Raw genomic sequence first — 13172 nt, 5'->3', positions numbered from 1 at the left:
TATTGTGATTTAAATTTCCCTGATGGCAACTGATGTCTTTTAGACATTTTAGGTTCCATTTTAGATTCCTCTATTGACCAAATTAAGTTCCAATGGATCAAAGACTTCAATATAAATTCAGCCACATCAACCTCTTAGCAGAGTAATTGGGAGGTATCTTTGAATGTATTTGTACAGGAGACCACTTCTTGAACATAACAATAGCACAGACACTCAGATTAACAATTCAGTAATGGGGCCTCCTGAAACTGAGAAGATTTTCTAAGACAAAAAGGATGGTCAAAAAGAGAAGATAGCAGCCCACAGAATTTGAAGAGATCTACACCAACCCCATACCTAGCCAAGGGATGATTTCTAAAATATAAAAAGAACTAAAGAAACTAGTCACAAAAATACCAAATAATCCAATTCAAAGTGGGGTTCAGAACTAAATAGATAATACACAATGAGGTTTTACTTATGGAAGAGAAAATCTACAAATAAAAGACTTTGAGAAGGTCCTTCACAGACTATATTTAGTGAGATTAGGTGACTTCTTGTTGTAGGATGGTTCCAGATGGTTGGAAATGCCCAAACCTTTCGTCATAGGCACATTTGGGCAATCATCTCCATTGTATGGTGACAGTAAAAGTTGTACAATGGCACATACCTTAGAATATTAAAATCCCCAAGTGCAAAAGTGCATCTCATGTGGTTCCTGTATCTTGGGCCCATTATATGGGCAGAGAGGTTACTGTCACAGTTGCCAGGAAACACTTATGATGGGTATGTCACAATCGATTACATCTTCAAATTCTATACCAAACACACCCACTCATCAACTCAAAAATATATGCTCCTGGAGTTAGGCAGAAATCACAAGTCTCTCTCTGGCTTTAACTTTTTTCTTCTGCTGCCCCAGAGTAACCTACCATGGCTTCTGTCCAGTACACTGTAAGTAACTGCATCATTGTACCATTTCAGATTATTGATGACCACTTAGATATATCTCATATGCTGCAGTTCCCAAAATGGAGACCACCCAAAGTTTCTTGTACTTGTTTGTGAAGGTTTAAAGCTTCCTAATGTTTCACTCATACATTTTGCTACATTAGTTGTTGTAGTTTTTAGCTTTTTCTTCCTCCATTTTTAATTGAATTTAGAAAAAACATAGTTTTACATGTCACCAATCCCAGTTCCCTATGTTTTCCCTCCTCCCCTACCTCCCCACTACTGCGCTACCTATCCCATACCATTTCTGCTCCCCAGCGAAAGTGAAGTCTTCCATGGGTGTCTTAACGTTCTGTCATAGCCTTTGAAATAGGGCCTAGGCCCTCCTTAGTAGTCTAGGCTGAGGGAGTATCCCCCAATTTGGAATGGGCTGTCAAAGTTCATTCGTATGCTAGGGATAAGTACTGATCTTCTACAAGAGGCCACATAGATTCCTGAGTCCTCCTCACTGACACACAGTCATGGGGTCTGGATCAGCACATGCTGGTTTCCCAGTGATCAGTCTGGCGTCCAAGACCACCCCCTAGTTCAGGTCATCTGTTTCTGTGGGTTTCACCATCCTGAAATTCTTGACCACTTGGCTCATCACTCCTCCTAAGCAACTGTATTCCTGTTCAGTTCATTGTTTAGCAGTGGGTGTCTGCTTCCACTTCCACCAGCTGCTGAGTGAAGGCTCTAGGATGGCATATACATCAGGCATCAATCTCATTATCAGGGGAGGGCATTAAAGGTAAACTGTCCTCTGTAGCTTAGACTGTTACTTGGTGTCATCTTTGTAGATGTACAGACATTTCCCTAGTGTCTGATTTCTCTTTAAAACTATAATGGTTCCCTGTATTATGGTATCTCTTATCTTGCTCTCCTCTATTCTTCCCCCAACTCAAACTTCCTGCTGCCTCAAGTCCTCCTCACCCCTCCTCTTCTACCATTCTCATTCTCCTAGCTACCTCACCCCTCCACCAAGCTCCCAATTTGCTCAAGACATCTTGTCCTTTCCCCTTCTCCAGGGGACCATGTATGTCTCTCTTAGGATCCTCCTTGTTTACTACCTTCTCTGGAAGTGTGGATTGGAGGCTGGTAATCTTTTACCCTATGTCTAAAATCCACATATGAGTGAGTATATACCATATTTGTCTTTTTGTGATTGTGTTACCTCACTCAGAATGGTTTCGTCTAGTTCCATCCATTTTCCTGCAAACTTCCAGATTCCATTGTTTTTTTCCCCCACTGATTAGTACTCCATTGTTTAAACGCACCACATTTTCTCTATCCATTCTTCAGTAGAGGGGCAACTAGGCTGTTTTCAGTTTCTGGCTATTACAAATAGTGCTGCTATGAACATCGTTGAACAGATGTCCCTGTTGTATGAATGTTATTCTTTTGGATATATGCCTAATAGTGGAATTGCTGGGTCTTGTGGTAGACTGATTCCCATTTTCTTGAGGAGTCGCCATTCTGATTTCCAGTGTCTGTAAATGTTGGCACTCCCACCAGCAGTGGAGGAGTGTTCCCCTTTCTCTGCATCCTCTCCAGCATAAACCGTCATTGGTGATTTTGATTTTAATCATTCTGACAGGAGTAACATGGTATCTCAGAGTTGTTTTGATTTGCATTTCCCTGATGGCTAAGGATGTTGAACACTTTCTTATGTGTCTTTCATCCATTTTAGATTCCTCTATTGAGAATTGTGTATTTAGTTCTCTACCCCACTTTTTATTTGGATTGTTTGGTGTTTTGGACACTGGCTTTTTGAGTTCTTTCTATATTTTGGAAATCAGCACTCTGTCAGATGTGGGGTTGGTCAATATCTTACCCCAGTCTATGAGGTGCTGTTTTGTCTTGCTGACTGTTTCTTTGCCTTACAGAAGCTTCTCAATTTCAGGAGTTCCCATTCATTAATTGTTGATCTCAATGTCTGTGCTACTGGTGTAGTGTTCAGGAAGTGGTCTCCTGTACCCGTTCAATCAAGGATATTTGCCACTTTGTCTTCTAATACGTTCAGTGTGATTAAATTTATGTTGAGGTCTTTGATCCATTTGGACTTACGTTTTGTGCATGGTGACAGACATGGATTCATTTGCAGTCTTCTACATGCCAGCATCCAGTAATGCCAGCACCATTTGTTGAAGATGCGTTTTTTATTCCATCATATATATTTAGCTTATTTGACAAAAAATCAGGTGTTTGTAGGTGTGTGGGTTAATATCAGGGTTTTCAACTCAATCTCATTGGTCTACCTGTCAATTTTTGTGCCGATACCAAGCTATTTTCAGAACTATGGCACTGTAATAGAGTTTGACGCCAGGCATGGTGATGCCTCCAGAAGTTCCTTTATTGTACAGTGTTGTTTTTCCCATCCTGGGTCTTTTGGTTCTCCATATATAGTTTAGAGTTGTACTATCAAGGTCTGTGAAGAATTTTGCTGGGATTTTGATGGGGATTGCATTGAATCTGTAGATTGCTTTCGGCAAGATTGCCATTTTTACTATGTTGATCCTACCTATCTAAGAACATGGGATATCTTTCCATTTTCTGGTATCTTATTTGATTTCTTCCTTTAGAGACTCAAAATTCCTACTGTACAGGACTTTCCCTTTTTTGGTTAGTGTTACCCCAAGGTATTTTATGTTGTTTGTGGCAATTGTAAAGGGTGATGTTTCTCTTATTTCTTTCTCAACCACTGTATATCTGTATATAGTAGGGCTACGGATATTTTGAGTAAAGAAACCAAAACCACAGAGAATCACTGGCTCAAAACTTCCCACCAAAATAAGAAATCAAAAGAAAGAAACATAACAGTGTCCTAAGGCTCCTATCATCTCTTCTCTGAAAATAGAGTTTTCCTGTGTTTCTGGTGAGACTACTTTTCAATGTTAAGCAGATATTTTTGTGTTTAGATATGTTAAATCCCTATTTGTTTCTCCTACTTACTCCGTGTGTGTGTGTGTGTGTGTGTGTGTGTGTGTGTGTGTGTGTATGTCTGGTGTGTATGTGTGTATTTGTTTGATGTTTATGTGTTTATATTTCTGCGATTGTGGGCATAAGGAAAACAGCACATGTGTGGAGGTCAGAACACAACTATTTGGAGTTGCTTTTCTCATTCCACCCACATAGATACAGGGAAGACAAATGTGATAATCTTTTTATAAGTGCATGATTTTACCCTCTCAGAAATATTTACAGATTATGGCTGAGAGATGTGAAACGTATCAGAGGTTGACAAATGAGCCAGATTTCCTATGTGCCCATTGTTCAACACATATTTTTCCAACACATTGAATACACAAAGTCAGGAGGATTTCTCATCTTGTGAATTTGTGGAGGGCCTCTTATTCCATCTGAAAACTGGAGTCTCACATAAAAGCATATAGAACTCAAATAAAAAAAATCACTAATGCACAATTAAATGAATAGCTATTCTGAGGTATTCTTCCCTCAGAATAAGGATTCTTTGTCTCTGAGCATGCTGGCTCAGAGGAAGGCCACATCTGCTTCTATGAAGGACCAGAAAGAATTTCATTTTTAAAGTTTATTTCATGTATATGCAGTTTCTGGTATTTGGATGTGTGCAGTACCAGCAGAGGCCAGAAGAGGTAATAAGTTCTCTTGGAACTGAAGTTACAGGAGATGTAGAGGAACCATGATTTCTAGTAATATAATGTCTTTCCAATACAACAATACCAGTGTTCTTAATTGTTAAGCTCACTCTCTAACCATATTTTTATTAAACATGTGTTGTTATACATTTTATTTAAATTACATTGTATACGTTTCACTCTTTTTTCACACTTTTTCCCCCTTCTTTCTGTTAAGTATGTATGAATTAAGTATGCGCAAACATTTGATTAAGGACTGCTGAGTCCATTTCTGCTTGTTGTGTTATGGTTTCAGAATTGAATATGCTGTTTTGTATAGAAAACTAGTGGGATGATACCTGTCTGATACTATTTGGAACAGTGATGAAGACATAAGATAATTAATCCATCCTTGGATCCCAACAGGTTTGGATAGGAGGCAGTAGCTATGCACAACTAAGTAGTATAACTAAGACATATATTAAAGGTTGTCCCATTTCTAAAAGCCTCCCAAGAACATCAGTTCCCATCTCTCCATCAACATGGTTAGATAATTCATGGATATTGCTTCAGTAGAGAGATTCTCATCTGCTGGTATCAGTCATTTCCCACAATGAAATTCCCAGGAAATTTAGAATTTCATGGTGCCTACGCTTTCACTAGATGTTAGTTAACTGGGTGATATAAATGTCACTTAGATTAACCTTACTCATGTGAGTCAGGCAGGTGCCAGGGATCGCTGCGGTGGAGACTGAGGTGCTTTACAGTCCTAATGTTGCAGGGTACTGTCACTGACAACAACATGAGTTGCCAAAAATTAAAGAGTGGAAGGAGTGGAGGAGGCTGACCCAACACAGCTGAGTGGAAACAGAGTACAGTTTATGCCAACTTGTCCTCAATTACAACTGAAGAAAGCTCTCGGACATTTGATCCTTGTGCTTTCAAACCCCAAGTTCCCTCCCTAAAATTTCTTCCAATCCCCACATCTCTCTGTAAATACCTTATGGTCTAAGCCTCAGACTTCAAATGTCAGGATCTCCTCACAACTCCATGTCATCTCTAGTCACCACCATTCTGAGCTCTATACTGAATGTTTGCAGGTATCAGAGAAGGAGAACATAAGTTCATACAAACAAGAGAGACTTCATGCCTGCAAATTCCTATTCTCTCTTCAAAGGAGGTATAAACTCAAGTAGGTGTATATCTGATATGTGAGCATATGGTAACCTATTCATGCCTATTTAAATACATGGGAGACAAACTGGTTAGTCAACCATCTTTTTAAAGACTTTTATTGTCCGCTTCTATTATGAGAATTTATTTTGTACTTTTGCCTCAATTTGTGGAGATGTGGGCCTGGAAAATTTCATAAGCACCAGGTCTCAGTTAGTTTCTGATGCAATCAATCATATATTTATTTCAAGGCATCAGGGTTGAGATAAAGATGAAGTTATATCATCCAATCACATTTATTGCTATGAATGACATATTCATGTATGTGAATAGAAGGCTCAGCACTTAGAACACTGACTGCTCATCCACAAGGACAAGTTTATATTCCAAGAACCAACATTTCTACAAAATATAAGAAAACACACTTTTGAATACACACATGAGGCATTTAATATTTCTTAAATTATCTTCTATTGATCAGTTTAACATTAACATTGCTCAATTAAGTTGAGAAAACAGCACATCTTGGGAGTACATCATCTACACTTGTACTTGTACTCAAGCAGCAGATGAATGAGGACCATGAATTCAAATGTATCCCTCATCATTACTGACACCTGAGCCAGGCTGCTTAATAAACATGAAAATCTGAAATGTATTTGTGAAAATATGGAAAAACGTAATCAGGAACAACAAACTACCACCCTTTCAGACAAATAATTATTTTAAAAATATGATCACGAACAGCTGATATTTAAAAAAAAAAGTACCCCTTAGATCATGGGGAGGTAACATATACATTTCAACAGAAAAATACCTATCACTAAACAAAAGTACAAAATGAACAAAAGCCACACAAGGAATATGAGGACAACAAAATAAAATTCACTAAATTGACTTGCTACAGATATAGCACTCTTTGGCATGCACCTCAAATATTTCAAAATAGAACCCCCAATGCACTGACTTCTAACATCAGTTCCCACTCTCTGCCTCATTCTGCATCATAGGGATTTGAGTTTTTAGACCCCTGCTTTAGGTGCCATGCAAATTTTAATGATACTTCTGTACCTCTCTGTTACCAAGGGCCAAATTAATTTTTTATAAGGTGGTGTAGATATTATAACAAAAAGAGGAAAGAAAATAATACAAATTAATAAGTTTTACACCTGAACTAGTTAATTAATGCACTTGAAGAGAAGGATCAACCTAAAAGTGATAAACTATCATTTAAAATCACAGCTATGGAGGGAATGTTACCCCTAATGTCGTAAGTCAGTCTATACCTTCATCTGTGAAGGGAAGATTGCCTGTATACCTGCATCTCTGAAGAGAAAGGTATGATGACTTTTGGGAAGTCATGCTATTACCGAATCTTTGCATACCAAGGGCGCTGAAGAAAAATCTACCCTAAGTGTCCAATGTCAGGCTACACATGCTTCTGTGAAGTTAAGGTATCCTGGAATCACACAGATGTGAGGAAAAAGGTATTCTGACTGTCAGGAAGTCAGGCTATACCTTAAGTTGTATTCAAGGGTGTTTGTCTCCATGCAGGATGTAGCACTCCTGCTCCTTTCTCAGAGAGAACTGTTACAACTGAGATTTGTTCCACTCTGCTAAGAGACTTCACTACCAGAAGTGTCCATTGCTTCTCTTCTCTTCTCCACTAGGAAGTTTCCAAGCAATTATAACCATTTCTATTTAGCTCCAGCCCAAACTGTCACTTTTCTGCTTCACCCAACTCTGGGGGAAACTGATTCAGAAATGTAGCACTGTGCTACTTCACCAGTGAAAAGATTTTCTCCCACTCTGTTCCCCTAGGGGAGTTTCCCAACGGAGGTGTATGTTGATTCTCTGCTTCAATCCACTAGGGAATTTCACATTCACTCTGTCAAAAGAAGGTCATGACTGAAAATGATGGACGAGATTCATTTGAGAGGGAGGAATCCAGGAAAGTGGCTGCTACTACCATTGTGGAAAATGCTAGATTCCAAATGAAAAATCACAGAATTTACATATGTCTTCTTAGGGACGTATGGTTTTCATGGAGAATATTTCTCAGCATGTTACTTGGTAAAATTTCAATTACTGAGCTTTAAAAATCTTTAAAATTAGCTGGATTCCTACTTGGGGATTTTTTTTTCTTTTCATGCTCACTTTTCTTTCTCTTTGATTTCAGTCTCAAAGTGTGTTTCTTTCACTGTCCCTTTTTCCATTTGGCTTGATTCAGGATGTGTTACTTTAGCTTCAGCTTCAGGGCCGAAATGACTTTCTCTCATTGGGTCTGGTTTCTGGATGGGAGGTTGTTTCCTTGCCTCACCATTTTACACTACAAATATGGCTTCATAAGTCCATAAACTCATTTTTCCATGAGTGTGCTGCAGCAACAATATAAAAATGGACATCCTAATGTTTGCACAGATTGTTGACACTGTGAAATTACTGCTACAAAAGAAATATGGTTGTGTAATTGACTGGGAGAGTGGTGGCTAAAATTCCACCAAATACGTGATAATAAGAAGCCGTCACAATCTTTTTCAGGTACTCAAAAATGATTTAAACTTGGAAAGGCTTCATCAGGGTGATTGCCTACAAAGTTTGATCTTGTATGAAATGCAAAATTAAACCAAACTGACTAAATTTATAGTTTCACTGATGAATGACTTTTTGAAATGATTTGAAAGACTCCTGGTTATATGGAAAATCTTTTCCACACTGATTACCTTAAAATGGTTTTTATACAGTATGTGTTATTTTATGTTCTTGAAGAAAACATTGACACACAAAGGCCTTTCCACACTGAATACATTCTTAGAGTTTCTTCCTATTATGTTTCCTTTTATGTATCTGAAGATGAATTTGCCAAGCAAAGATTTTATGGAATTGATATGGTTCATATGGTTTCTCTCAATTATGTGCTCTTTTATGAACTTTAAAAACACTTTGAAATGTGAAGATTCTACCACATTGATTTCCTTCATAAGGCTTTTGTCTTTATGTGTTCCTTCATGCATTTGAAGTGAAATATGCTGAGCAAAGGCTTTACCACACTAAATGCATTCATAGGGTTTCTCTCCAGTATGTCTCCTTTTATGCTTTTGAAGACTACCATGGTGTGAAAAAGCTTTACCACACTGATTACATTCATAAGGTTTCTCTCCAGTATGTCTCCTTTTATGTATTTGAAGATTACTATGGTGTGAAAAAGCTTTACCACACTGATTACATTCATAAGGTTTCTCTCCGGTATGTCGCCTTTTATGTATTTGAAGATTACCATGATGTGAAAAAGCTTTACCACACTCATTACATTCATAAGGTTTCTCTCCAGTATGTGTCCTTTTATGCACATTAAGTGTACTCTGATTAGAAAAGGCTTTACCACACTGATTACATTCATAGGGTTTCTCTCTAGTATGTGTCCTTTTATGCATTTGAAGTTGGCTATAACAGGCAAAGGTTTTACCACACTGATTACATTCATAGGGTTTCTCTCCAGTGTGTGTCCTTTCATGCACATGAAGTTGACTGTAACGGGCAAAGGCTTTACCACACTGACTACATTCATAAGGTTTCTCTCCAGTGTGTGTCCTTTCATGCACATGAAGTGAACCCTGATGAGAAAAGGCTTTATCACACTGATTACATTCATAGGGTTTCTCTCCAGTGTGTGTCCTTTTATGCATTTGAAGAGTACTTTGCTGAGCAAAGGCTTTACCACACTGATTACATTCATAAGGTTTCTCTCCAGTGTGTGTCCTTTTATGTATTTGAAGAGTACTTTGCCGAGCAAAGGCTTTACCACACTGATTACATTCATAAGGTTTCTCTCCAGTGTGTGTCCTTAAATGTGTTTTAAGATGACTATAATTAGCAAAAGGTTTTCCACATAGATTACATTCATAGGGTTTCTCTCCACTATGTGATCTTTTATGCCTTTGAAGATGACTGTAACACGCATAGGCTTTATGACATTGTGTATATACAGAAGGCTTCTGCGCAGTTTGTCTTCCTTCATGCCTGCAAGGAAAATGGGCATGTAAATGCTTTACCACTTTCAATACAATGTTAAATCTTGATATCCCTATAAATTATTATTATAATTTGTTGCAAATGTGCAGAAGAATCAGATCTTACAGGCTTATCACTGGTTTACACTCATGTTTTCCCCTACATTAAGTGTTGTTTTTCATCTTTGAAGAGGTTGTTTTTCATCTTTGAACATACCAGTGTAGGTATAATGCTCTATTATATTTTTCTAATATTTAGAACCCTTTTTTACAGTTGATTTTTTACATATTGAAGAGAACTGGAAAGATTCAGATCTTTATCACCATTATTGAATTTTGAAGTTTTCCTACAAGTTGAATCACATTACGTTTGCTAATGACCTAGAACAAACAGAAGTATGTACACAGTTCTAGACTCATTGGACTTTTCTGCAGCATGAACTTGTTGGTGAATTAGCAAAGAAGCAGGAAAATTAAATACTTGTACACATGAATCAAATTCAACAAGTATGCTTAAATTGGGACTACTACATGTCTTTTAAATATTCTGTGAGAATGGTATATTATAGTCTCCTTATTCCTTTGGTCATATGGCTTGTATTCTAACTAATACATGATATACTTAGTAAAGGAAGTTTATAATGAAGAGGCTTCCACATTTATTTCAGCTTCATTTTCTGTTCCTTGTAGACATGTGCTAGAGAGATTAAGGTTATCCTGCAATAACTGCCCCTTGGCCTTTGACAATAAGGGCCCTGTTACTAAACTTACAAAGCACCAGCAAGTTCATGGGTAAAACTAAATTTTCTATGAAGTGTTTTCTCAGTTGAAGGTGTGGAGATGTGCTTTTCACATCAACCATGACTTAAGTGATATACGTAGTAAGAAATAAATGGAATTATATTTCTACAGTATAGCTCTCATGGTATGATTGTTCAAGTGGTAATTACTCTTAAGGTATTTTTTGTTGTATTGTTTCTTAAATGTTATTTTGCAAATACAGTTCATCTACCTGAAATTGAGTTATATGGTTTATTGAGAATGTAATAACCATCAATGCAATTTAAGCTGTGCTCAATTACACTGTTGTTTCTGTTTCAAAATTCAGGACACATCCCAATTTCTTCAGAGACACATTTCTATGATCTCATAAATGAAAATTACCTTTCATGTCTTTTACAACTTGCACAATGTTCTTCAATGCTATTGTCTTCCCAATTGTATCCTAAAATATAGTAGCAGAAAATGTATATTTATTATTGAAACATGTGCAAAATTTAAGTTACTGTCTTCAGTGAACTTTAGAATTTTGGCTGATTTATTTACCACATTCTTTTTTTCTATCTAAATAAAGTTAAAGAAGAGCACCAATAACCAATTGATGTTGTCCTGTTATTTCAAAATATGAAATATAATACAGTCTTACCTATATCATTGAGGTTCCTGTAGGTCTCCAGCATCACATCTTTGTAGAGATTCTTCTGAGAAGTGTCCATCAAAGTCCATTCTTTCCATGTGAGGTCGATATGCACATCATCATAGGTGATGACATTCTAAAATATCACATACATGTGTGCAACCAAAAACATGATAGCGACTGTATACTAAATGTATATTTCTGTAGAACCTTATTTTAAGATATGTTACTTTTATTCAGGATACAGAGAAAAGCAACTGATTAAATTTGCCAATATAAGGCAGACCAGTATTTCAAATTGCCTGCTTCACTGAAATGTCTGAGAGATACCCTAGTGGTGTAGCCTGAAGATGGATGCCCAGTGTTGCAGAAAAGGTTTGTGTGTCTGTAAGGCACTCATGTGTCTCTGTCATTTGTAAAGTCTAGGAAGTTGCCTGCAATGCACTGCCTGTTTACTTAGGTTGTAATAATTCCTTCTTTAGTCATTGATGGAATTGAAGATTAGACAGTTATAGTTCCAGATTTTCTTTACTTTTTAAAATATGTATTAATAGAATTTAAGTAAAATACAATCCCAGTGATCACAGTTAATCACAGTACAATCCTTAGATGCAGAGAGGCTAGAGAGGCTAAGTAACTAGAACAGCTCTAGAGGAGTGTGTTGATAATTTCCTTGCACAAATTCAGCTTGTCTGAAGAAAAAAGATGGAGCTTGCCCCTAGCAAACGAAGGGGTCTAGAGGTCTGTACAGAAGGCTGGCTGAAACAGGCAGTGAAATGGGTGCAATGAGATAGAAGTATGAAGGCTAAGGAGAGAGGGATATAAGCAAAAAGAAACAGAAACTCGCACTTTTCCAATTGGAAACTAGTGAGATAAAGGTGACTTTGGCTTTTACCTTCTCTATGATTTCTCAGCATTTTCCTCTATATCTTACTCTAAGTTTTCATTATTTTAGAGCAAATAAGAACTACATTTACAGGGGAGATACATGGATCTCTCTGTGTATAAAAATGAGATTTTCTGGATGCAATGATGGCAGGTAGGGATGTGACCAGAAAAGAACAGGTGAGTAAGGACGGGGCAGAGGGGAAGAAGATGGGAGAGATGACTGCAATGGGGGAGCTTTTAACAGGCTTTGTGGAAACAGTGCAATGAGAATTTCCCAGAACCTGTAAGGGTGAGTCCTTAGTGAGTACTCCTAGTAATTAACAGTAAAGAAGCTGAACCAGCCATCTTCTATAACCACATAAAGCTCCCATTATTGGATTGGGACACCAAGGTAGCCACAAAATTTTAGAACCACACTTGTCCTGCCTGCAAAATATTCTGGTGCAGTGGTGGATCAGAGCTTCTGCAGTGTTCAACAAATGACTGCTTAAACTTGAAGGTCTAGCTCTGAGAAGAAAATCATGCCTGACAGTACTAGAACAGCCAAGGAATAAGAACTTGAATGGCTTAGAAAACGATAGTAGAACAAACTAAAATTGACCAAGGAATAAGTCAATGAAAGGATTCATATGTATATTCTGCTATAATCACAAATTGGTGCTTAGCCCAATTATCGTCAGAGATGCTTCTTCTAGCAGCTGATAGGAGCAAAAATATTTGCTTCAGGTCTAGGAATCCTGTGGAAGGAGGGGGTGAACATTGCGGGATTGAGAGGGTTTGCAGAAAACAGGAGAACTTTGCCAACAGAATGAACTAAACAAGGGTCATAGGGGTTTGCTTATGGGATTCCTACCAGAAGATCTTGTGGTGATTCTTTTGATTGATCTTGAGACACTTTACCTTCTACTGAGTTACATTGGTCAGGCTTGTATGAGGGTTTGTGTCTTGATTTTCTTTTCCTTGTCATGATGTTAGGTTGATATCCCTGGGAAGCCTTCTGTTTTCTGAAGGGAAACAGAGTAGCAGTGGATTTTGGGGAATGGAGACTGGAGACAGTGCTGGAATGAGTGGAGATTGGGGAAGCTGGGTCTTTGCTCCAAGTGCATTTATCCTCATAAA

The 13172-nt window shown here is 37.7% G+C and overlaps 1 protein-coding gene across 1 annotated transcript; it reads right to left on the bottom strand.

The window, feature by feature from the left end:
- Window positions 1-8429: 8429 nt before the first annotated feature.
- LOC100752592 (zinc finger protein 120-like) lies at window positions 8430-13162 on the bottom strand. Its single transcript, XM_035453659.1, has 3 exons — window positions 11175-13162; window positions 10913-10973; window positions 8430-9758 (listed from the first exon to the last, which is right to left on the bottom strand). Exons 1-3 carry the CDS (start codon window positions 11242-11244, stop codon window positions 8789-8791), a joined length of 1101 nt encoding a protein of 366 aa, XP_035309550.1. The 5' UTR covers window positions 11245-13162; the 3' UTR covers window positions 8430-8788.
- Between the last annotated feature and the right edge of the window lie 10 nt (window positions 13163-13172).

Source organism: Cricetulus griseus, unplaced genomic scaffold, assembly GCF_003668045.3.
Source record: "Cricetulus griseus strain 17A/GY unplaced genomic scaffold, alternate assembly CriGri-PICRH-1.0 unplaced_scaffold_1, whole genome shotgun sequence".
NCBI lineage: Eukaryota > Metazoa > Chordata > Mammalia > Rodentia > Cricetidae > Cricetulus > Cricetulus griseus.
Note: the sequence above shows the minus strand (reverse complement) of the source record. Positions and strands in the feature narration are given on the sequence as shown.